The sequence below is a fragment of the Vipera berus genome (assembly GCF_964194415.1).
Source record: "Vipera berus genome assembly, chromosome: 4".
Taxonomy (NCBI): domain Eukaryota; kingdom Metazoa; phylum Chordata; class Lepidosauria; order Squamata; family Viperidae; genus Vipera; species Vipera berus.
In genome coordinates this window covers 92,025,102-92,052,187 of record NC_138206.1, presented here as the reverse complement: position 1 = coordinate 92,052,187, position 27,086 = coordinate 92,025,102, and the positions used below count along the sequence as shown (strand labels likewise).

At 38.3% G+C, this 27,086-nt stretch overlaps 1 protein-coding gene across 3 annotated transcripts in view; it reads right to left on the bottom strand.

Moving 5' to 3' along the window:
• The window catches only part of RASA3 (RAS p21 protein activator 3), a 152,102-nt gene that overhangs the window by 98,569 nt on the left and 26,447 nt on the right, over positions 1–27,086 (bottom strand). For 2 of the 3 annotated variants that reach the window (XR_014026323.1, XM_081326879.1), the window contains exons 2-3: positions 9,152–9,269; positions 1,934–2,037 (exon numbers count right to left, since the gene is read on the bottom strand). Coding sequence is in view for 2 of the 3 variants with exons in the window: in XM_081326879.1 (XP_081183005.1) it covers positions 1,934–2,037; positions 9,152–9,269 (222 nt within the window). In the remaining variant the exon portion in view is untranslated. Of the gene's footprint in view, positions 1–1,929; positions 2,038–9,151; positions 9,270–27,086 lie in introns of those variants that run through there. The other variant, XM_081326880.1, reaches the window with a different exon arrangement.

Genomic DNA, 27,086 nt, shown 5'->3' with positions numbered 1-27,086 from the left:
AGAAGCCAATAAAAACATAACAAAACATGTTCTGAATTGTAAGAAGGTTTAAGAAATTAGAAAAAGAACTGCATTCCAGACCATACAATTTTACAGGAATATTTTAAATGAACACTTTCTTTTCCTCATTTCCCTACCCACTTTTCTTCCTTTGCCTGAACTTTGCTCAATGTTTTCCTGACTGCTACAATGCCTTGAGAATTCCTAGCAGCACCTCTGCTGAAGAAGGAAATATCCTAATCCTTAATCCCTTTGTTTTTTGCTTCCAAAACATCCTCCTGACTCACTCCTTTTGTTTTCTGCTTGTCGGAAGGAAGGAAGGAAGGAAGGAAGGAAGGAAGGAAGGAAGGAAGGAAGGAAGGAAGGAAGGAATTAATTTCCAAAATGTTCAAAACTTACTTTCTTCATATGTTCAAAACATCACCAAAACAAAATGCACTTTTATTTAAAATGCAATTCAAGTGAAACATTCAAACTAAAATTAAATAAAAGTTTAAAGGAATACATCCATTCAGCATTAACCAATATTGATGGATCTCTTTATCTATTAGTTCATAGCATGATCAGATTAACTGTTTCTTTTCAAAACAGAAGTACTTTTTGAAAAGCTTTATTCATCTTACTCAGAATAGAACTTGTACAGATTTTTATTTCGAAGGAATTTTATCCTTATTATTACTTTATATAGTTATTTAAGAACATAACTGTTATATACTGGGTTCGTTGCTTGATTGACGAGACGAGGCGAGTGAGTTCAGCAAGAATCATTCTTTAACTGCTTACAGGAACTGAACTGAGAAACAGGGCTGCGAATGCAGCTATTTATACCCTGGCCTCTAGGTGGCGGCCAATAGGTTTAAAGCAACCTATTACCACCCTAGAAACAGCCAATGGTGGCGCTGGAGACGGGTTGTCTGAGAAGCTGGGAGCCGTTAGCCAGCTTCCCTGCTTATTTATTTATTTATTTTTATTTTATTAGATTTATATACCGCCCTTTCCCGAAGGACTCAGGGCGGTTTACAGGGTATTTAAAACAATGAGTACAAAAGTTAAAAACAAATTAAAAAAGATTAAATTATCCCTAAAATTAAAAAAACCCTGTTAAAAATTCTCAGCCTGGGCCAGAGAGCTCAAAGAGCCAGGTCTTCAGGTCCCGGCGAAATGTGCGAAGGTCGGGGGCAGTCCTAAGCTCCATGGGCAGCTGGTTCCAGAGGGCAGGCGCACCCACAGAGAAGGCCCTTCCCCTGGGTGTTATCCGCCGACAGTCTTTTATCGGCAGCACCCTGAGAAGACCCTCCCTGTGGGAGCGCACTGGACGAAGGGAGCTTGATGCTGGCAGCAGGTGTTCCCTCAGATATCCCGGACCCAAGCCATTCAGGGCTTTATAGGTCATCACCAGCACCTTGAATCTCACCCAGAGGGCAACCGGAAGCCAATGCAGCTCGTGGAGTAGAGGTGTTACATGGGAGTATCGGGAAACCCCCATCACAACTCGCGTGGCCGTATTCTGCACCAGCTGAAGCCTCCGAGTGGTCCTCAAGGGCCATGTAGAGAGCGTTTCAGTAGTCTAGACGGGAGGTCACGAGCGCATGAGTGACTGTGCATAGGGCATCTCGGTCCAGATAGGGTCACAACTGGTGAACCTGGGCAAAAGCCCCCCTGGTCACGGCTCCTATATGATCTTCAAAATTGAGCCGTGAATCCAGGAGGACGCCCAAGTTGCGAGCCCTATCAACGGAAGGTTGCTTAAACAACCTTCCAGCAATTAACCCCATGATACTCTTTAGTAAGACAAAACCCAATACATTACAATAACCCTAAGAATACAAGATATTTTATTCAGCACTGTTGATGACAGCTGTGTAGACATACAGAGCTTTTCCCTAGTTAAAATAATTAAGATTGAAAATTGAACTAACATAGAAACACATACCAATGATTGAATCCCTGCGGAAGACATCTCTATCGAAAATGTAAAATGACAGATGTCGAAAACTCCGTGGAATTTCACAGTAAAAGTCTTCTCCATAGAAAGGGCTATGTAAAACAAAAATAAAACACTTTAGTATAATAGTTAGAAGCTGGAAATCATCTACTGTCAATTTTCCCATTAAAGATTTTACCTGGCACCTTCAATTTGCCTACTCCTGTCTCATTCATACCACAACTGCCCTAAGGCCTGTCACTTCTTAAAGCTATAAAATTTATGTGGCTTCAAAACATAATATATCACACCTTCCAAACTGCTTTGAAAGTTGGATCTTTTTTACAGCTTGATTCTTGAAAGTGGAAATCCAAAACTGCTTTTTCAAGGATGTATACATATACCTTTATTTTTCCAATGTTGTAAACCTTAAAAGAACACTATATTGCAGTATAATTTTATATATACATAAAGCATTATTCCGGACAACAGGCCTTGCATTTTTATAGAAAAAGAAAATGTTTATATACAAATTAAGGTAATTTGGCCATTCTCACATTTCAGACTGTATATATACTGACCTAGAGATACATCAAACTTCTTTTTCTTTGTTACAGAATTGCCACAAAATAATTATAAATACCACCCGTTTTTTTCAACATAATTGTTTAACACTATCCCATTGTTCAGTAAACAATCTATCATAAAAAATAGGAAGTAGTCAGCAGGTTATATGCATTCCATGTACAAGCAGTTGGAATGCTATTACAAACATATTAAAATAATAGCTGCATATTCCTTTATTTTTTTCCACACTCTTTTTTAATTCTCTTGTGAGGGGGGACGTGGCCTCCTGCTGCCATGATAACACCTCTCCTACTTTCTCTGAATTTTAGTACTTTGTCTTATCTCCTTTTCCATTCCTTCCCTTTTTACCAACTTGACAATCTATGGGCACAGCTGAAATCACTATGCAGTGAGCACCAGCCTTCCTTCTATCCTGGAGTCTGCTAAACATTTTAGGACTCTAACTCTCAACTAGTATGGACAACCAGAGGCTCCACATTCAGAAGGTTGATATTTCTACTGCACAGAATATTTATTCTAAGGGTACTTAAAGTGCACCTACAAATGATGTATTTCATCCCCAGATAATCATTTCAGGGTTTATATTTAGAATGAGGAAGAAAATATAAAATAAAATCCAATGGAGAATACAGTTGAAGAAGTACAATTTGAAATATCAGTTCTCATTACTAGGTATATTCTGAACATATTCAGAATCCTGGACAAGCCATTTCAACAGTATTTGCTGTCCGATCTGACTAACTGGTACTATGTCACTCGTTTGTGGGTGTCTTTCCCCAACTAGGAATTAATCTTATTCAGCACAAGTCAAAAAATAATTTTATATTTCAGAAGAGCTCTTGAACAATTTCTCCTCTTCCAGGCTACTTAAAGTGCTATTCTCTCCTACAGAATTCAAGTTAATACTGTAGCAACTGTTGCGAGCCTAGACCTTTTACGGGTATATCTGTAACTATGATCTTCCTAATTAGCAATGAAGCTCTAAATAAGGAAAAATTCATTTGAATCAATTTGTTCTTGAGACTTTCCGTGTTGAAAGACAGCAAGCCCAAAGGGAAAAAAGCCACACACAGTTGTTGGGAGTACCTATTTTTTTAAAAAAAGTCTTATTTTTACAGAATTCCTGAAAGAATACATATGGGAAGGTTGTGACATTCCCACCAATACTAACAGTCATATGGGCAACAAAATCATGTTATTCAGTGGTTTCAGAAGAACTTTTAGAAGCAGCACTTCCTATTTCTACTTGTCCAAAGAAAAATGCTAGAAGAATGCAGCCAAATTGACACTGGGAAGATCTTCAAGAACAATATATTCTTTGTAAGAGAAAGCTGACCCACAGTGCATTTTTCTGACTAAAACAAGTACCTCTTGAACTATCAAACTACTATAACATTGTTTTAGAGCAGTACAAACCACATATTTTAAATATCAAAACAAACACCTACAGATGCAAATAGAAAATATTTAAAACTAGATTCAAAGAAAGAGAAATATTTAGATAAGGAATTGAATGAAATCATGCAAAAAATAAAACCAAAGTTTAGAACCATACCAGGGCTTTTAAAAACAGCCTTTGGAGCCTACCGAAAACTGAGCGCAGAGGGAATTGCTTTCTTTATGCAGAGAATTCATAACAAAAAGCTTTACTCTGAATAAACCCACCACCTTTACTTTTTCATGATAATGGGACCTATAGAAGAAGAATGTTTGAATGTCACAAATTGCACAGAAATGTATGTGTGATAGGAAATTCATGATTTGATATTTACTACAAGTTTCAGTGAATTCTTGTATACCTAACAAACACCTGTATTTAAAATCAGATTAAAAATTGATTACGTTTATATTGAAACTATTATGCAAATATCTATCAATTAATTTCCACAAATCCTTTCCTAATTTGAAATTGTCAATTACTAAGCTCATTCACAAAATCTGACTAAACTATGGTTGAGAAACAGTAAAAATCAGCTTTATGGCCAATAGGATTCATTAGTTTTCTGGACTTATTCTTAATTGCAAGATATTTCACACACATACTCTTAACTAGTTTTTAGATAAATTCCATATTCAAGGCTGTAACACTTTTTTTTAGTTTTCTTTTAATGTATTCTTTTACAATGAAAATGATTTGGTAAGAAAAAGTAATAAACATGTAGATATAATAATTGTCATTCATAACTATATTTTTTCATAATTTAACCTTTTAGCTCTGCAAAATATTGAATTTCACTATAATGTAAAACCTAAAAGCAAATGTTTTGGAGGCTTTCTCCCTCAATTATATTATCTTACAACAGAGTCTCTCAGGTAGCATTTGATCAGTTTATTAAAAATACTGTTACATTTCTCAAAAGGGAAGAATTATGAATGCAGTTACATTGCAACCTTTACAGTAACTAATAATAAGAGATCCCAAACTGAATGTCTCCTATGTGGCTTGTAAATGAATTTTAAAAAGAAAGTAATTAAAAATGTCACAGCGAATGTTATATTCTGTGGCAGGAATTTACATCATAGAGTTAAAATAGAAAGAAACCAAATATATGTATGAAAAGTATGACATGCAATGTACAAGTAATTAGTAAAGCATATGCAAAAGTTTAGGTTCCCTTAGTCAAATTGCATGTTTCAATGAATTCCTATGAGTAGAAACTGACACAGCTTCTATACTGTGAAGTTAAATGCATCTTTCTGCAAATGTAAATGCACCCTTGTTTTTTCTGTGTAATTTGTTTACAGATTCAAAGTAAGAAATATGGCATATGCAAAAACTGGGCATCCTTTTAGGCAGTACTTTGTAAGATCTACTTTGATAGAAATAACTGCTTATCAGTGTTTCATGTAGCCAATTTTTAAAAATCTTTCTATTTAAACCTTGGATTCCCCCCCCCTACTCTTTGCAGATGTCTTCTATCTAGCTCAGAAAGATTCTTAGATCTACTTGCATGCAGTGCAATTTGGGGAGCCTTCTCCACTGAAAGTTCTTTGTATGCATTTGATTCTGCTGTGATTCCCAGCAAGTATAGTCAATGGCTGGTCTCAGATAATGTAAGGTAGAAGGTAAAAAAGACATGACACTACTTCTTTGTGCATTATGCAGTTAATTTAAAAATAACAATAACTCTGGAACAGTTTCTTTTGTTCATGTCAATTCTTTTTTGGAATTTTTTAAAATCAATTTTTTTCATTTAAATTAAATTTAAATGATTTCAATGCTTTAAATGCTTTTTTGATGTTACACAGCATGTGACTTTTTAAATTAGAAATTTAGAAGTGAACATTGGTAGGACCAAAAAGCAATGCCTGAGACATCTCAGGAAAGTAATAGAAGAAATCTAAAAGGTCTCACCCTTTTATTTACCTTCTCTCTTAAAAAAAGTCTGGATAAAAGCAATCTCTTCCCAATCTATTTTATCAGCCAATAGCTATCTTTGGCTAGGTGTAAGGCTCAACAGACAGAAAATGGAAAAAAAATCCTGATGTTTGACTGCCTGACTGGTATTGTGTCAATTGTGGTTCAGATGTAAACTCTGACAGAGAAAGGGAGGAACATAGTATGCACTAAGTAAAGGTAAAGGATCCCCCGCACATACGTGCTAGTTGTTTCCGACTCTAGAGGCTGGTGCTCATCTCCGTTTCAAAGCCGAAGAGCCAGCGCTTGTCCGAGGACGTCTCCGTGGTCATGTGGCCGGCATGACTGTCTAGCGTGGTCATGTGGCCGGCATGACTGTCTAGCCAAAGGCGCACGGAATGCTGTTACCTTCCCACCATAGTGGTCCCTATTTTTCTACTTGCATTTTTATGTGCTTTCGAACTGCTAGGTTGGCAGAAGCTGGGACGAGTAACAGGCGCTCACTTTGTTACGCAGCACTCGGGATTCGACCAGCCAAACTGCTGACCTTCTGATCGACAAGCTCAGCGTCCTAACCCACTGAGCCACCGCGTCCCTATAGTATGCACTAGTGCAGGACTTTTCAACTGGTGTATGCGTACTACCAGTGGTACTTTAGCACCTGGCAGGTGGTATGCAACCCCTAGCCAAGTATAGCTGGGGAGAGAACGAGCTAAAGTGGCGCCGCACAGGCCTGGAGGAGATCAGCTGGAGCTGCAGCGCTTGGCAGAAGCCCCAGGATCTGAGCGCGTGGCTGCATTCTGGTTGGCGTTTCCAGTGCACCCGGAGGAGAAAAGGAGGAGGAGGGCAAAGAGAGGAGAAGCTATAAAAGGAGCAGGTTTTGGCGGGAGAGAAAAAGAAAGCATACGGAGAAAGAGAAGAGACTTTTGTTAGTGAAGGAGAGAGCGAGCAAGTGGCCTTTGCGAGCAAAGAGTGACTGAAAGAGCGAGTGAGGGGCTTGTCCAAGCAGCGTGAGGGTGAATGGGAGTGAGAAAGAAGCTTGTGCGAGCAGCGTGTGAGTGAATGAGAGCAAGCAAGAGGCTTTTGCTAGCAAAGGGTGGGAGGGTTGCCAGTGAAAGGTGAGAGAAAAAGGGAAAAGTGAGGGGGAGAAGGGAAAAAGAAAAAAGAAAAAAAAGGCATTGACTTCTGAGTTCTATTGTTGCAGTAGGAAGCATTAACATTGAACCTTAACTTTTTACTTTTCCATATTATAAACTAGCCATTTCTATAACAAGAAATGATTCTAAGCAGTAAAGCCCAAAATCCCCCCCCCTTTTTTTAGTCATCAAGTTTTTGACACCTTGCTAAGCACTGGTGGTATTCAAATTTGTCATGTCCTAAAAGTGGTGCAATCTGTGAAAAGGTTGAAAAGCCCTGAACTAGTGGTCTATTCATGTGGAAGTATATTCAAGAATTAAGACAAAACTTGTTCAAGCTGTTGCTGCTGCTACATTCAAATGCTTCTCTAAAGAGAAAGAAGCTTGAGGTGGTTGCCCAGGCACTGTAATGTTGGAAGAACTTTGTTTTGTTGTATAGTTATTAGGGAACAGCTTTCATGCATGAGGGGATTTTTTTCCTGTAGTGTACATAATCTTCCATACTTCTAACTTTGCAAAGTGTGTATCTGACTTCTCCATGGGAGACAGAATATTCCCAGCTTCTGAACACATTCCATAAGAATGTTGTAATGAAATTCTAAGAGGAAAAACTTAATCTAATCTGATGCCAAAATGTTAAATGTAAAGCATAATGTATGCAACATTACGCTTTATATGTACATAAAGAATCCATCAATTCCCTTTGGTTCACAGGAATCCTTTAAAAACCAAGTATTCATGTTTTAAGCACCTGTCAGAAAAGAAAAGGATTAAAAAATAAGCAAAACTAATACATCCAACCTCAAGTAGAGTAAGTTGTTTAAGATGATGTGTCAACTCATATGATAAAAATTGTTTTAATATTTTATGTTGCATGTCTCATCATGTATCTGTCACTGGATGTTCTTTCACATACTGAAGTACTTCTTTAAACTACCCTATTAACACAAAAGAACAAACTGAACATTATGCATGCCTGGTAATGCTAATCATGGATGTCTTCTCTCTGTTTTTATGAGCATTTGTAAATTCTCATTAAATATTAGAAGTTTGAGACAAGGACATCTATGCTACTTTAGTTCCCAATACCAAAGAGTCCCCCTCCCATTCCAGGCATATGACAGTTATGAATCTGCTTGCTAAAAATAAGTGCAGACCAATGTCTATGTGGCTGATGAAGAAAAGGCAGAAAAGGATTCTTATAACCTAACTGGGTAGCAAATGTTTGGGACTGCAGACTTTAAAGATGCTGTTTGGCATGAGGTCCAGAATTACTTGCAACCAGTAAGTGAACTTGTGCTGCTGTTTGAACCTTCCACGTTCTTCTATGTGACAATTCTGCTACAGTGGAAAACTGCATATTCATATAATTATTTCCTGAATATAATATTCAGCAATGAAGGCAGATCTTGTTACCAAATGTATACATTAATTTAAAGATTCTGTCTTTCTGTCCAAGGCCTGTTTCTAAAAGCAGGAAAGGGTCTTTTTCTGTATTGTTCCCAAATGCCTCTCTTGAGGCTTAGGAAATCTGTAAAGACGCAGCCACTTCTGTTGGTGCTTAAGTGTTAGACAATTTTAGACATAATTCTTGCTTGGCCAGTTTCTATCCATACATTAATGGCCTTATCCTACTCCTGTTTTCCTGGCAATATGCACCATAATTTCACATATGGAAAAAGGCTGTTGTATCTCCACAGACCCTAATCTCACTCCACATCCCTACAATCACTACGGAGTCTCTTCCCCACAGCCATCTTCATTCATAGTGGGTGACTTTGGGTCAGTCACCTTCTGTCTGCCTAGCCTGGTTCACAAGGATGTAATTGTAGGGAAATACTGGAGGAAGGAATGGCATTTTGTATACTATCTTAAGCTCCTGAGCAAAGGGAATGTACATACATCGAATATATTAATACAGAAGCAAAACATAACAGAGTAACTTTTGTTTTAACAATTGGAGGAAGAAAGGTCTTAGGGAACTGTTGATTTTATTGAGCATTACTGTTTCTGCATTATATTTGTGCTCTATTACATATATTAAAAATTGCTTGATGACAGTTCCCAGTTCACAAAACAGAATACTGTGCCTAAAATAAATTAAGGTACAAATGCTGAAATAATTTAAATTCAGTGAAATATTACCATAGTGATTTCTCCACTATTTTGGTCCTGAAAACTTCTTCCTGGTCCAAGTTTACTGTACAATAACAATCCCGCATTTTGTTTGGCCCTGGATACGTAGGAAGATTCTTAGCTTCTCCTAAAGACAAAAAAAGAAGACATTGAGTGCTGATACAGCTGACAGATATTCATCTCATAAACTGATGTTTTAACTGAATATATCCTAACATGTGCAATATGCTTTGTTCAAGTTGGAGTACACATTTAAAAGGTTAAGTGCTTTAAAACTAAGGTATGAAACTAAGTGTATCATACTCCTGCTAGAGAACTGTTTGCTAATCATGTTTGATGGACATTTTCACATCATGGTGCCTCCATCTTATCCCCAGCCCAGAGCCACCCTTAATTGTTCCAGTTGTCACGATTTCCTTCTTCTCCCAATACAAAATTCCCATGCAGACAATCTTGGGTGCCTCAAGGTGAACCATGTGAAAACAGCTATCACACTCAGCTCCAATCAGCCCATCAAATGACACAGGGAAATGCCACCTTCCCATCCACTGCTGGCTCTGTGTCTCTATAGCCATTTTCAGTTTATCTGCAAATGAAACTGGTCTTGATTTTTAAATTCTCAGAACTGTCAGCCAGGAATCCTGCTATTTGCTGTGGGGGGGGCGGTATAATTTGTGTGTGGGTGTTCACAGTTTGTACTAGGAAGATCTTAAATTAGGAAAAGTATATGAGTCACACATACTGTACATGCAAAAGTGGGATGGGGATGGGAGAGAAAGGACTTTATAGTTTGTGCTCTGGTTTATAGTTTGTGCTTTATATTTCATATCAGCTCTTCCAATCACTTTGGCCAACTTTGGGAAGAGGGGTTGGTTCACCTTCTATTTCTCTAAAAGGACTTTGAAATGATTACAGATGCTGCCCTTTAGAGAAATTACAGGTTACTACAGATTTCTGGTATCATCATCTATGAAATCATTGGATTCTAAAAATAAGTAGAGCACAAGGCAAGGTGGCACTACTATCTACATAATGTTATGCTTCATGCTAGCTTGAGACTGCAATAGGAAAGGTGACAAATTATGGAATGATCTAACATTTGTATGAGTATAGTCTAGGGAAATAGCACATATGCAAAAATGTCAAAAACATGGCAATCGGATAAAATCTTAAGAAAAATTATGCTATAGGTTTCAGGTTTCTCAGAACTAAGCAAAATTATTCAGTGAACTCTAATGTTCTTCTAATGCCATAGATTTAATCCCCAGAAAACAAAAGCTACATATCAAGAAAACAAAGATTTTGGATGAATATCATAAATAGAATACATATCCAATATATGAACTACTCTTGTCAATTATTTTAATAATCATAAAACTATGAATAACCAAATTGTAGCTATCTTTTGGCAGAAATTACATAAAGACACAACTAACAAGCTGGATGCAACTTTCAATTTAATCAGCTTTCTCACACAACAAGAGGTTGGCAGGCAAAGCTCACATTATGAATAGGTCAGTTGAAAATTGAGGGTTTCAGCTGTTAAATCACTGTGCAAAAAATGGCTCTGCATGATAGGGTTTAAAAACAGCAGGTTTTTTTTACCTTTAATAGTGAGAGAGATGAGGCTGTAACTGCACACATCAATACACATTCATTTAGGAATTTTGGTATTTCAAAATAAAGTAAGAGAAATAATCCAAAGGAAGGGAAAGTTTAATCATCATTTCCTTAAAAATTAAAGCTTAGTTTTAATGTGCCAATTGGTTATACTTTTTTGCATAGACATATCTATTGGATTCCCCCTAACAGAAAAGAGCTGGGATTGATAGGGATAAAGTGCTATTATGACTTGAATTATGCATTCAAGTACTTTAATTTGTAAGGCTTTTTTGATCATAGACATTTTGGATTTTAGTCTTTGCAGCCTTTGGGCATTATCTCATTTAAGACTGAGGCTATCTACAACAGCAGAATTTAAAAGTACACTGCTTCAAAAAATACTATTTCATGCTTTTTTTTGTTTCTGATCCTTTATGATTTATAGAAAAACTACCAGCAGCAGTATCCTGCCAAAAATCCATGAAATCCACCTTCTTCCCTGCCATCCCCACCATTCTGACAATGGGGAAATGGTTTTAATAAGTTTTGAAAGCTTAAACAATATATGCTTTATAAATGTACAAAAAGTTCCTTTTAATAGTCTCAGATATCTAAGTAGAACACAAATTATGCTGGTCATTTAAGCAATCTTTCCTGCACACTTTTTTATTTTAATCTCTCATCATCTTTGCCTTAAAAAACCTGACATAAGGCGTAAAGGCCCTCTTCTTCTATGTACGTTATAAAGTTGGACCAAGAAATAGAATTCCAACTTATTCTTTCCCTTGTATGACATTTTGGCATTTGCACTCTTTTTGATCTCGACTGTAAAAACTACAGAACTGTGATCTTGATTTTTTAGTTCAAACAGATGTTCTTGTTATAAAGTGGAACATCTTAATTAGATGCAAAGCATTAAAGTCTGTAAAAGTCTTCCCAGTTCATGTTCTTCTGTTTATTCCCAGAAACACGCATGCTATTTTTACATATACATATTAATAAAATATTCCATTATCATGCATGATTTTGATTTCAGGTTTAAGTTTTTTAACAGATAATCATTTTCTGGCCCACCAGCAGAGAGATATATTTCTGGGGTGACTTTTAAGTCTCTTGAGGCATTCCTGTGGAAAGCTCACTGGCTTAGTATTTATCCCTGACAATGAGAAAGGAAGAGCATTTTGGCTATCTACAAGGAACAAATGGTGGAGGTTTTCAACCCATGCATTCCAGAACTCTGTATTTCTCTTGACCTAGCAACTACATCTAACAGAAGCAGTTATTTTAACTTCTACATGTATCATTAGATGGGAAGTTTTTTAAAAAAAAAGGGAATGCAGAAGGACTTTCTTACTTTTTCTGCTTCTGCCCTACTCAACATAAATTAGCAAGATTAAAGAAGTCCTTAATTCTTCCTCCATGGAATCACTCTACTTACTTCAATAAGATGTTATATTAATATTGCTTTTTTACTATTTATTTTTATGCTTTTCTATTAAGAACATAATAAAGAAAAAGCAGAAATGCAGTTCATCACTCTGTTCCCAGGTATATCCAGGCAGCGAATGAGCACAGCATCACCCTGCTATTGGTGCACAACCACTAGTATTTGCATTATATTATCCCGATGTGGGTAATTACAGTAATTATCATGACTAACAGCTGCTAGCATTATCCTTCATTTTTGAGTCCCATTAAAAGTCACTGAAGTTGTTTGCCATCACTTTATCTTATGTGACATAGGATAATTTCCTTTATTTATTTTGAATTTTCCACTTTTTTCAGGTTGCAGCATTATGAAATATAGAAAAATGTTGCCATTCACTTTCTTAAAACAACATGTTAGTTTAGAAAATTCTATGTGCCTATTTTTGAAGCCCCAAGTCCCAAATCTTGCAAATTTTCATGACAGAAGAGTTATTCCAACCTGTTGATTATTTTGGGCATTCTTCTCTGTCCCTTCTCCAACTCCATGATATCCTCCTACATATCCAGCAGCTAGAAGGCCAGCTCATTCTTATCAGAAAACTGAACTCATCATTTACAGAGGATCTTCTCTCTTTCTCTTCCCTTTGTTTTTTCTCCTGCTTTTGTCAACAATAGATTACAGCTTTCCCTCCCAATTCCTCTTTTCCTCTTTTTTAAACTCCCCTGGCATTCATCTGCAAAACCTATGCTGAGTGTTACAGGTTGTCTGCTCCACTTCTATAAATGTTAACCTTTAAATGTGAAGGTATCAAATAACTTATCTCTGTTAAAAATCACAAAGAGACTGTTAATTCTGTTAACTGTTTTTCTGTTAATTTGCTTAAATCATTTTAAGGGTAGTAATCATCTTGGGATAGGGTATTCTGTTAAGTTAAATATACACTGCATTAAGTTCTTTTATTGGTCTGGAAGAAAGAAAAATCTATCTACTTCCTCTGCAATGAATCACCAGGCGTAATTTTTCTAACTACTATCATAAGGGCGGGATATAAATGGAATTAAAATAAATAAAATAAATAAATATTCTACTAAAAAGCTTCACAGGTTTAGCTTTTCCTATAAAGAAATAGAACCCAAATCATAAATCATACAATCTCTGTTTACCGGTTTTACATAGTACATCATCTTTCATGAAACCTGAAAATCACAACTTTTTCTGGATCTGGTTCACACTCCAAATATGGTAATATGACAAAGCTGTTACAGTATTGACTTTTATTTCCAATTCAATTGTAACCTTCATTTTTCTTCATTGCTTATTTTGTACAAGTAATAGTTATTGTAATCCCAAAGATCGTGCAACTTAAACTGCAAATAAATTGAACCTTAATTGTTATTCATTCACTTTTAACTTTCCAGCCATTATTTAGGTTGTTATTGTATTGTTTAAATGTTAACACAGAAATATGCTTTTGGATATTGTTTTTGCTTTTCTTATGTCAACCTTATATTTATTATCCCACAATTGGTTTTTATTTTCTTCCTATGGGTACGACTCCTACTTTTAAAGGAATATGGATTTCCTTAGTGCTGCTTATGAATTATATTGTTACCTTCTGAATTTGTCTCAGCCTTTCCTAATCTAAAGCATGCATTTATTTAGTTTTATTACAGTGGATTGAAGCTAATTTTTTTCTTTCAATTTCTTTTTTTGTCACTTTAATCATTAAAAACATTAACGTTTTCTTTTAAAATGAAGTGCAATTATAATGAGATAAAATTAATTTAGAAGTCTGATGGAATATAATTCAACTAATTTTTTTAAATGTCAATAAAACAAAGCAAAACAAAAACTTGAACTAAACTGTAGAATTGAACTATTTCCAATTTGTAATCAGTTTTAGAAATACATTAATTATCTTAATTAGAGGAGAGGAACATTTATCTTATCCTATCACACATGCAGTGGGCCTCAGCATCCTAAACTGGCCTATTTTTATGTTAACGAAGCTGGCAATTAATTTTAGGAGAGAGAAACAAATCAATAGAAGTCAGTCTAAACAGTTTTGTTGGAAAAAATGAATCTTGCAGTCTTTTTTCAGCTCATTTTGTCATTTGATTTTGTGTTTCTAAATCCAACCGTTCCAAATGGAATGAGAAAACTATTATCTTGTAATACAGGCAGTCCTCAATTTACAACTATTCATTTAACCACTGGAAGTTACAACAGCATTGAAAAAGAACTTATGACTAGTCCTTGCACTCACAGCCATCATTCCCATGGTCACGTGATCAAATTTTCGGTGTTTGGCAACCAGCAAGTATTTATGATGGTTGCAGCATTACCACTGGCAACTTTCCCAGCCAGCTTCAAGCAAAGTCAATGGGGGAACTGGATTCACAAAATGACTGCATGATTCACTCAGCAATTCCAGTGATTCACTTAATAACCATGGCAAAAAGGTAAAATTGTGTGCGACTCATTTAACAACCACTTTGCTTAGCAATGGAATTTAAGATAGATAATCTTTATTGTCATTTTTACTGTGGGCACAATGGCACATTAAAATGAAATTTAGTTGCTTGCTTTCAAAGTGTACACATACATAACACACATTTAACCATATTATAAACAACATATGTATAGATCTACACTCTACAAGTAACAGATCCGTTGTTAATAAGGCTCCCCTCGTTCGTGACTTGATCGAGGAGGAACGCGTGGATCTGGCATGCATTACGGAAACCTGGTTGGGCTCGAAGGGAGGAGTCCCTCTGATCGAGTTATGCCCCCCAGGTTTCCGTGTGCTACACCAGCCACGGGCTCAGGGTAGGGGCAGTGGGGTGGCGGTGGTTATCAGGGAGACTTTATGTCCGCGGGAGACCACCATTGTCCAGATTGGCGGGAGTCCCTCCTCCTGAGATGTGGTTCTCGGGTTCAGATGAGCTTGTTGCTTACATACCTGGAGCCCAGCTGTGTGGCAACAGCTCTGCCCGAGCTGCTCGACACCCTCTCAGGGTTGGCGGCGGAGTTCCCCAGGCTCATAGAGCTGGGTGACTTCAACCTGCCTTCCCTGGGAGGGTCATTGGAGTTAGCCCGGGACTTCATGGCTTCCATGATGGCCATGGACCTGACCCAGGTAATTCAAGGCCTGACTCATGTGGGGGGTCACACTCTCGACCTGGTGTTCCTGTCTGGACAGTGGTTGGATGATTTGGGAGGGGGTTTACCAGTCGTTACTCCCCTGTCATGGTCCGACCATCATCTCCTGCGGCTGGTCTTCTGTTATGCCACCCCCCGCTGCTGGGCGGTGGAACCAACTAGATGGTTCCGCCCCAGGCGCCTAATGGACCCTGAACGGTTCCAGATGGCGCTTGGGTCTATACCCATCGCCCTCACTCACAGCCCAGTTGATGCCTTGGTGGATGCCTGGGAAAAGGTGGCCACTGAGGCACTCAACTGTGTTGTACCCTTGCGACCTCTGACCCGGCGCAGATCCCGTTGGGCTCCATGGTTTTCTGCAGAGCTCCGGGAGATGAAGCGTCGGAGACGGGTCTAGAGAGCGGTTGGAGGTCCAGCCGTTCCGAATCTGACCGATTGCAGCTAAGAACCTTTATAAGGTCTTATCTTGCTGTGATGAGGAGGCTAATTACTTCGCTGCCCTCATCACATCCGCAGATAATTGCCCGGCCGCCCTGTTTAGGGTGACTCGCTCCCTTCTTAACCAGGAGGTGAGGGAGGATCCCTTACAGGGACGGGCCGAGAAGTTTAGTCATCATCTGATGGACAAAATCGCTCAGATCCGGGCCGGCTTGGGCGGAGTCTGATGCGGAGGAATCGGACGGTCTTGAGCATGTTATCTGGACTGAGTTCGATCCTGTTTCCCCTGATGATGTGGACAGGATCATGGGGAGGCTGAGCTCCACCACCTGTTTGTTGGATCCGTGCCCCTCCTGGCTGGTTTATGCGGCCCGGGAGGGGACACGAGGCTGGTTCCAGGCAGTAATAACTGCTTCTTTGAAGGAGGGTGTCTTCCCCGCCGCCTTGAAGGAGGCGGTGGTGAGACCCCTCCTCAAAAAGCCTGCCCTGGACCCGACTGTTTTAAATAACTATCGTCCAGTCTCCAACCTTCGCTTTCTGGCGAAGGTTGTTGAGAGCGTGGTGGCGCATCAGCTTCCTCTGTTCCTGGAGGAAACTGATTATCTGGACCTGTACCAATCGGGTTTCAGGCCCGGGCACAGCACGGAGACGGCATTGGTCGCGCTGGTGAATGATCTCTGGCAGGCTCGGGACAGGGGTTGTTCCTCTGTCCTAGACCTATTAGATCTCTCAGCGGCTTTCGATACCATCGACCATGGTATCCTACTGCAGCGTCTCAGGGGGTTGGGAGTGGGAGGCACCGTTTTACGGTGGTTCTCCTCCTATCTCCTGGGCCGCTCGCAATCGGTGTTGACAGGAGGGCAGAGATCCACCCCGAGGCCTCTCGTTTGTGGAGTTCCTCAGGGGTCGGTTCTCTCGCCCCTCCTGTTCAACATCTATATGAAGCCACCGGGTGAGATCATTCGTGTTTTCGGGGTGGGGTATCATCAGTACGCTGATGATACCCAACTTTTTTTCTCCACCCCGAACCAACCCAGCAATGCCCTCGCTGTGATGTCCCATTGCCTGGAGGCGGTCCAGGTCTGGATGGGGAGAAACAGGTTTCGCCTCAATCCTGCCAAGACTGAGTGGCTGTGCATATCAGCATCTCGGTTTAACCAGACTATTCCATCTTTAACAATGAGGGGTGAGGTGTTACCCCCCGTTGATAGGGCTCGCAACTTGGGCATCCTCCTGGATTCACGGCTCAATTTTGAAGACCATATAGGAGCCATGACCAGGGGGGCTTTTGCCCAGGTTCACCTGGTGCGCCAGTTGCGACCCTATCTGGACCGAGATGCCCTACGCACAGTCACTCATGCACTCATGACCTCCCGTTTAGACTACTGCAACGCTCTCTACATGGGGCTGCCCTTGAGGACCACTCGGAGGCTTCAGCTGGTGCAGAATGCGGCCGCGCGAGTTGTGATGGGGGTTTTCCGATACTCCCATGTAACACCTCTACTCCGCAAGCTGCATTGGCTTCCGGTTGCCCTCCGGGTGAGATTCAAGGTGCTGGTGATGACCTATAAAGCCCTAAATGGCTTGGGTCTGGGATATTTGAGGGAACACCTGCTGCCAGCATCAAGTTCCCTTCGTCCAGTGTGCTCACACAGGGAGGGTCTTTTCAGGGTGCCGCCGGTAAAAGACTGCCGGCGGATAACACCCAGGGGGAGGGCCTTCTCTGTGGGTGCGCTTGCCCTCTGGAACCAGCTGCCCATGGAGCTTAGGACTGCCCCCAACCTTCGTTCATTTCGCCGGGACCTGAAGACCTGGCTCTTTGAGCTCTCCGGCCCAGGCTGAGAATTTTTAACTGGGGTTTTTATTTTTTAGGGATGATTTAATCTTTTTTAATTGTTTTTAACGTTTGTATTGATTTGGTTTTAAATACCCTGTAAACCGCCCTGAGTCCTTCGGGAAAGGGCGGTATATAAATCCAATAAAATAAAATAAATAAATAAAATAAATATTAATCACTGTCCATCTTGAATACATAATGGAAGGAGGAAGCTTTAGAGTTCAGAAGGTTAATACTGTATGGAACAAAACTGACTGAATCTGGATGTTCTGCTTTGAATATCACGAAGCCTCCTCCCAGAAGGTAACAAGGAAAACAGGTCATGAAGAGGATGTGTAGTGTCCCAGACAATCTTATGGATCCTGCTCAAGCAATGCTTATATGCTATGTCCTGGATGGAAGGGAGGGAACTGCCAATAATCTTTTTGGCCATCCTCACTGCTCTCTGCACTGCCTTCTTGTCTGAAGCAGTGATGCTTCCAAACCAGACTGTGATGTTGTATGACAGGATGCTCTCAATCGTCCCACTGTAGAAAGTGGTAAGGATAGAAGAAGAGGTGCTTTTCTCATGTGATGCAGAAAATGCAGGCGCTGCTGTGCCTGCTTCACCAGTGTCTCGCTGTTGAGCGACCAAGCCAGCCTACTTATTAACTGCACACCCAGGAATTTCATGTTGGTAACCATCTCCACAGGTGAATCATTAATGCACAGAGGAGTGTGGCTGTGCCGTTTTCTGAAGTCGACAATGATCTCTTTGCTTTTTCCGATCTTTAAAACTAGGCTGTTTTCGTTACACCAGTTCACCAAACCCTCAATCTCCTTGCGCTAAGCACCCTCATTGTCATCTTGAATAAGGCCCACTACTGTTGTATCATCCACAAACTTCACAATGTGGTTGGTGGCAAACCTAGCACAACAGTCATGGCTCAACAGGGTGAATAGCCGTGGACTTAGGACGCAGCCCTGAGAACCTGTGCTCAAGAAAATGGTGTTAGAAGTATTTGTTCCAGTTCGCACATACTGGGGCCTGTGCATTTCTGATCCTAATTGTTGTCATGTCAACGACTACATATATGTAGTGTATGTGTACACTACATACTTGTAGTGTGTACCATATCTTACACTTCTATTTTCCTTCAAAACTGTAATCCCAAATAGATTTTGCATCACCAAAAACCAGCTTTTCTTCTCTAGTCTTAAATCTAGCCTAAAAGTCAATATGACAATTCTGATTTTATGTGTTTCTTGTTTCAATTTCCTCTATCATCGAAAGCACCAAATACTATACAATAATATAATATATTCATATATTATAGGAACATTAGTGCTCAATATAAAAATGGGTATAGTACTGTGACAGAGCTCAGACATTCTTTAGAATAGGGGTGTCAAACTGCCAGCCTGCGGGCCTGACGGGTCACAAGGAAACCACGCCCACCCCATTGCCAGCAATGGGGGAAAAGCTCCGATACATCACGCAATGTCATGTGACATCATGAGTTTGACATGTCTGCTTTAGAGCAATGTTTGTGCTAAAGTATCAGTTTGCTGTGCTAAAGAATAACTGAAAATATATGTAGGCCTACCAGACATATAGCAAATACTTCACCAACTAAAGTTACCGCGAATTATCTGCTAACATTTGTACTCTGTGTTGTTTAAAGAACTGACAGCAAAATACAAAGCAATATTTTAAATTATGAAGAACAATGCAAAATAACCTCTGAAATCTTGTAATTGCTTACTCAAAAAGTATACCTGATTAGATGGGATTTACTAACTTATTTTCAGGATTTACTAACTTATATTCATCTTAAATAAGCTAACTTATTTTCACTGTTCTGAAAGGAAGCTGTCAAAGAAGCAAAGATCCAAACTGATCATTGCAGATGCCCCCCAAATGTAGGCTGTGGCTTACCATTGCTTCTCTCAGCATAGAGACTTGTAGGCGATGTCACTTCTCCAAATAACTATCCACTGTTATGTTCTTTCACTTCTATATGAACACAGCCAGACATCAAACTATCACTGTCCCTTTCAGGAATTATTGAATCTTATTTATATTTTATCTTTTTAAAAACTACAGAATGGGTTTGTCTGATCTGTGACCAAATGACTGACAATATTGATAGTGATTGTACAATCCAATCCACTAGACCAAGAATTGATTTTTTTTTCTGGGAGAAATTTAGGATGCTCAAATTATAATCCAAGCACAGGTTTTTCTTGTTCTATTTTCCCCCATGTCCTGAATTAAAGCACTTAACTAATGTACCTACAATATCTAATTGTTACAGTCCTCATTGAAGAAAGTTGCTTTGTGATGAGGATAAAAATCATACCCCCATGGATCAAATGTGTTTGCATCATATTTATTTCTTAGGAGAGTCCACAGGACAGAGTAAACAAAGCTTAACCTATTTCATACATGCATCATGGCCATAATCTACTATTTTGACCATGTTCCTCTTATTTCAGCTTTTTAAAATCAAAGATGTTCCATGATTATTTAAAAGAGAATTCACCTTCTCCCATCTTCACCCAAAGAGGCAAACGCTATTTCAAACTGAAAAGTAAACTGGGATATTCAAGAGTGTTCACTAATCAAGCTTCATTTGGGACCCTGATAAGAATTTTTACAGGCTCTCTTGTTCATTTCTGTAGTAAGAGGTCGTGTAGTCAAAGGCCTACTTTAATTACAGTGTTTCTTCAGATTACCAGCAGCCAATTGCTTTGTCAAACCATTGTATGCAATCAGGATAAAATCAGATTACGTTGATCCAGTAAAATATGTTATTTTAGGAGGAACAACAACAACAACAAAAAACCCAGGAAACATCCAAAAATCTAAGTCGGCATGTTTGATTTATGACCAGTCTTAGAGTTTGGGGAGTACTCTCAGACATTTTATTCCTCTTGAGGGTTAGTGCTTGTTCAGAGATGGATGCTATGGAAGACAAAAATAATCACAGCAGTTTACCCTAATGTTGCTTAATCACCATAATCAAACCCTTAGAACAGACCCTGTTATCTTGCTTAACTAAGTCCTCTTCACTAGGTAGGCCGACTCACTGAAAAGCACTGGACTATATCTGTGCATATTTTTTTCAACATACCACTTAAATATTAAATCAGATGAGGCAAAATACCCAAAAAGGTTTCTCCAGGTGCCTAGATCTAGAAATTCTTTTGCCATAACCTTCTTCCAGAAAAAGCTTGCTTACAAGAGCAAATTAGATTTAAAGAATTGCTCCCTATCAATTTAATTTCAATCAATGTCTCAGGCAACTATACAAATACAAGCAGTTATAGAAGGAAATCCTACTTCAAGTCTGTATAAAGCATTGGCGATGAAACAGGGGGTCTCGATTAGATTCTCATAAATGCAGACTGAAGTACTTGTAGGAACACTACATCCTTGTAAGGATAGAATTGCACACCATAGTTTGTATCAAAACACGAGGTTGCACATTCAGATTTTTTATTCCCTACAAAGAAATTCTTCATATAGATGTACACACGTGTGCACTGTACATAGGCAGAATAAGAATCACCAAGATACATGATAATTTGTATCAATACACTTGATAAGAAAATTACAACAGGACACTTTTACAGGAGTAACTCCCACTGAATAAAAAGGGAATTTCTTCCATATAAGCATGGATAAGAGATTCATTTTCCATCAGGCAGAAAGACCAGGACCACACGTTAAGTTCCAATTAAACAGATGTATTGCTTATGCCTATACACAGGAATATTTCTGACTAATGATTAGGCTACTAAAAGTTAGATAAGGTCAACAGAATTCACAATGGGTAAGACTCAGTATATTTGTGGCTACATAGGTATACTAGCTGATCCCTCTTTTGACCCTGCCCCCAAGCTGTGCCATTCCTTCCCCTACATTTTCCCCTTAATTTAGAAATGTTAGAAATCAGTAATTAAAACTTGGGTAGTGTAATATTTATAAAAAGTTATTTTTATTAGAGGAATTTTCAAAGTTGATATAAATATACAAAGGCATGTTGTTTGTTTCAGAAAAAAATATCATGAAAAGAGACTGAAAATCATGATTCTACAGTTCCTTAAAAATGAGCAGTCTTTTTTGTTTTACAATAGCGGGCAGACGAAATAAAGCACATGCTGTAAATTAAGGACCAAACATCTGCTGTGATTCGTTGTACACAATTTCCAAACAGTGACTAATATGAACTTTGAGAGGGAAAAAAAAACATTGTATGAATCTAGATCTGAGAATCAAGTCAAACCAAAACTGAGTCATCCAATACACTGAACATGATGAAAGCCTTATTCTAGCTTATTTTGATTCACAAATGTTCTTCAAGAAGTTCTCCTTCTTCAATGTCATAAAGTAAGGAAACAAATTTTGAGTTATATGAATATAGGCATACAGAATTTCAATGGTAGGTTAACTTTAAAATCATTGGTATCATTATATGTCTTGTTAATTGAATGAGATAGCAAAAAGGTTGAAATGCATGAAACTGGATTAATTAAAAAAGTAAAAAATCTTGTTTTTTTATCCTTCTGAATAGAGGAAGAATCTTTGCAGAGTTGCAGGGAATGAAATTTTGGAATAAGATTTAGGTATCTCTCAATCCTATCACATCTTGTATATACATGCACAAATCCTCTCCCAGAACAAGTGTGCAGTATTATCCACTCACTTTTACCAATGAATCCAATTACCCATTCTAATGCAACTCAATATTGTTATTTCCCATATTACACATGAAAGAGAAAGCACTTAAGTCTAACTCATAAGATCAGATGTAAAAAATTCACATTCAAGGCTTTCCATTTTCCAAGTTGGGTATCTTAGGTAGCTGTGTAATAACTTGATAATAGTAATATTTAATTTTGTAGCCTAAAAAGATGTTTCGTTTAACCAATCTAGGTTAGGTTAAATTAGATTAGGTTAGGTTAAAGTTGCTATGAAGTTAGGTCAGTTCCATCTTTCCTTATTTTTCAAAAGTCCTTCAAAATTTGGCTTCAGCGTCAGGCCTAGGGGGGGAATCTCAGCTGACTAGTGAACTCGAGGCAGATCCATTGCTGATCAAATCTCTTGTGTGCGTTTTTCAATTTTTTAAAAAATATGACTGTGTTTGGCATGCCTTTGTTTGTTGTATGGCATGCTACTCAGAGTCACTTCTTGTGAGATGGGTAACCTTATCAATTTGATAAATAAGGCTGGAATATTGTTCATTTTAAGTGAAACCTAAGCAGTCACTTTTCTCCATTTTGCTCATTTATGACTCTGCAGAAGGGCTAGGTTGGATTTTTGTCTATATTTAATCGTACTGTATTAGCCCTTCAAGTTTGGCCAGATCAAGAAACAGGAAGACTAGAACTACACTTCACTGAAGTGGGGTCTAATAACAAAGCCTTGCAAATCTGTCTGTGTTTTCCCTCCCTCCCTCTTATATCCCAGGAAGGGGGGGGGGGTAGTCTGAATCTGTTTGTAACACTTCTCCCCTGCCTCCCTGGACTTAACACATGTTCCTTCTGCACCTGGTATTTCCTTAATGGCCACTGGATTCCTTCTCCATGGTCATCTCCCTGACCCTGTACAAAATGCTACTTCAACTGATGTAATTTACCATTGCTTAATTATATTCCCTGTTGTATTGCAAACAACTGCACTGCTTGCCAGGAACATGCAAAAATAAACTTGACCATTAAAAAAACTCATAAATAAATAGCTGACTTCAATAGACTAGCCCAGGGGTCGGCAACCTCGGCTCTTTTATGACTCGTGGACTTCAACTCCCAGAATTCCTGAGCCAGCATAGCTGGCTCAGGAATTCTGGGAGTTGAAGTCCACGAGTCATAAAAGAGCCGAGGTTGCCGACCCCTGGACTAGCCTGTTATATTGTTTTGGGTGATATTCTGATGAGGTGTTTTTTTTAACAGTGTGATTTTTGTAATCCCTCTTGAGGCCAGCTCAACAACATTTCAAGTAAATGTTTTAAAATGAAAAAGTGGCTCTGTTAGCCAATCCATTTCTGCTATGGGAAAGAAGTTTTCTGAAAAAGAAAGGAAACTGAAAGCAACTGAATGACACTTAGAATACCCACAAATATTCCAAACACTTAAAATTGCTACCAAAAAAGCCAACACAGTGCTAGGCTGCATTAACAGAGGGATAGAATCAAGATCGCGTGAAGTACTAATACTTTACAATGCCTTGGTAAGGCCACACCTGGAATACTGCATCCAGTTTTGGTCACCACGATATAAAAAAGATGTTGAGACTCTAGAAAGGGTACAGAGAAGAGCAACAAAGATGATTGGGGGACTCGAGGCTAAAACATATAGGGAATGGTTGCTGGAATTGGGTATTTGTAGTTTAATGAAGAGAAGGGTGAGGGGTGACATGATAGCAGTGTTCCAATATCTCAGGAGCTGCCACAAAGAAGAGGGAGCCAAGCTATTCTTCAAAGCACCTGAAAGCAAGACAAAAAGCAATGGATGGAAACTAGTCAAGGAGAGAAGCAACCTAGAACTAAGGAGAAACTTCCTGACAGTGAGAACAATTAACCAGTGGAACAACCTGCCTCCAGAAGTGGTGAATGCTCCAACACTGGATGTTTTTAAGAAGAGACTGGACAGCCATTTGTCTGAAATGGTATAGGGTTTCCTGCCTGAGCAGGGGGTTGGACTAGATGACCTCCAAGGTCCCTTCCAACTTCTTCTTCTTCTTCTTCTTCTTCTTCTTCTTCTTCTTCTTCTTCTTCTTATTATTATTATTATTATTATTATTATTATTATTATTATTATTATTATTATTATTATTATTATTATTATTATTATTATTTACCCTTACAGCCTTTTCCTAGTTGAAAGATGGGATACACACATTGTATCTGGACTGTGTCTACAGAGATTTTCAGTCATCCAGGTCATGGTTGTCCCAAAGCTGCTTTTTCAGGATAGAACTGGACTTTGTTTTTCTTTGAAGACCTTTTGCTTCTCATCCAAGAAGCTCTTTCAGCTCTGACTAGATGGTGGGGAATGGAAGGATTTATGTTCCTTGCAGACAGCTCCACAGACATTTAGCTATGCACTTTAGGATGAACAGCCTTCGAACGGTGAGGGAGTATGAGCGGATTTCCAGAAAACATTGCAGACTACAGGAACCATTTGCACTTCAGTTTGAGATGCAGACAACACAAACTCATCGCCAACAGCCTGTGTCTCCTTTCAACAGTGAAAGGACACAGGGCAGAAAACATCCTGCAACCAAGAAGGCACCACATATATTTGCACTAAACTTGAGGACACCGGTAAACCTCCAAATGGCTTCAGTGACTCTCTAAAAGAATGCAAATGACCAGCTGAAGAAGCTTCTTGGATGAGAAGCAAAATTTCTTCAAAGAAAAACAAGAAAGTCCAGTTGTCGCTTGAAAAAGCACCTTTGGGATATCTGGACTGTAGTTGCTTTGGTAGGGGCAAGTGTAGTAAGTTAGCACTGGACATTCAAATTATAATTCTGTTCAGATGCTTAGCAAATTTTAAACCACACTCAACAACACAAGACAAATTGTAAATTGTAAACTGGAATAAAACATTTTTTAAAATGAATTATATGAAAATAAGTTTAGATAATTTGTATCTTCCACCTTCAGCCTCTGAAGGACATATGGGCTTTAAATCTAACAAGCAAACAAATGAATAAAATCAAGTTGCTAACTTGAACATTGCTATTTACATGGTATAAGAAGGCACATAGAAAAAGCCATATTCTTTGCCTTTCTTCTCTGCTCTAGGGCCGTTCATTTTTATCCTATGCATATAAATGTACATGAACTATGGGTACACAAAACAGCTAATTACTTTACAATACTATTTAAGTCATTAAAATTATATGTATAACTTTCATTAATATGGTCACTGTCAAGTTATGTGTTATTTATGCTGCTTCTTTTAATTGACAAATATAAATTTGGAGCCAGGACTCCAAGCAGATTAGCATGAAAAACATCTGTGTTTAAAAATAAGGTATGATTTAGATTTAATTGTATTCAGAGTATATCCTCTGAAGCAAATAGGACTGAATTCCTACTGCTTTCAATAGATGTACTATTTACTGCTATTTTAGTCAAAATATACAATGAAAGCAATGGGGTAGAGTTTGGCTTACAAAATTAAAACTAAGTGGGACAGTAGCAAGACATCCATGTATTCTCCACTAAGAAGTTGGTGAAGAGCTGTTACTTTCTTAGAAATACATCTGCAGTAAGTGAAAGCTACTTGTTTAAAGTTTCAGAATATTAAACATCAAAAATGTATTTTGCCAACTTAAAGACAAATTCATACTTTGGAATATAGTAACTGTAACAAACACATGGTTTACATAACCAAGGAAAGCTGCAATTTAGTTTATTTTAAAAGGATTGCTAAATATAGAATACAGTAAGGCATAAACAGCTTTGTGTCACAAAGAAAACATCAACCATTTGCAAGCTAAGAATATGATGGTTCTTATATTTAAGAAGGATTTGGAAAACTGAAGCCTGAACTTCATCATCCAACATTACTCAAACTCCCTTATACATGTGGCAGCATGTGCCAAGGTACATCAAGCAAATTACTTGTAGTAAATAAAGTACAATTTTATTTATATTCAATTCAGTATTGTACTGAATCCCTGCATCTTTCCAACTATATTACACACCACACACACACACACACACACACCAAATATTCCAGTTAAACCTCTTATGATGAAACCCTCATGGACTTTGTTTACTATCGTTACAGACCCTCCCCAGAGAAGAAAGAAGATGCAATAACCAGAGCAAACTGAATGTAAGTGCTTTTTATCTCTAATAAAACAACACTACATAATCTATCTTAAAAGGGGGCATAACAATTTAGTTAAATAGCTTTTATGATGCTTGAACAGATTTAGAAGTGCTGATTTTCACTGTACCATTTTCATTTTATTGGGGAGAGGAGAGAGAGAGAGAAGTGAAAATTAAAGCATCTTACATATATTTCAATCTTTAGTCTTCACAGTCAAGAGAATTTGCAGTCACTAAACCAATGTGCTTCACAGTAAAGGATCAGACTAATTTTGAAGAAAGACAGGGGACAAGAAAGCTTTCTATTAATGACCTGTTATAAAATAGCAAAGTTTTATATACAATACAGAACATATAAAGCAGAACATAAAACCAATGAACTATCACTTAATTTCTCCACTTTTTCGTAACTACAGCCAGAAATATCAAACAGCCAGTTAAGATAATGTCACAAACACTAAATTAACACTGTACGAAAATTATGACTAGCCTGATTTCAGAAATCATGACTAATATATTTATCTGTATTTGTTGTTCTGTGGAGGGTTACTAAAGCTAGACCGCAAACGTATGTTTTGTATTATCTCTTGAGGGTATTTTTACATTTTTGAATTTGGTATAGTCTGCGGGGAGCATAATTCATCA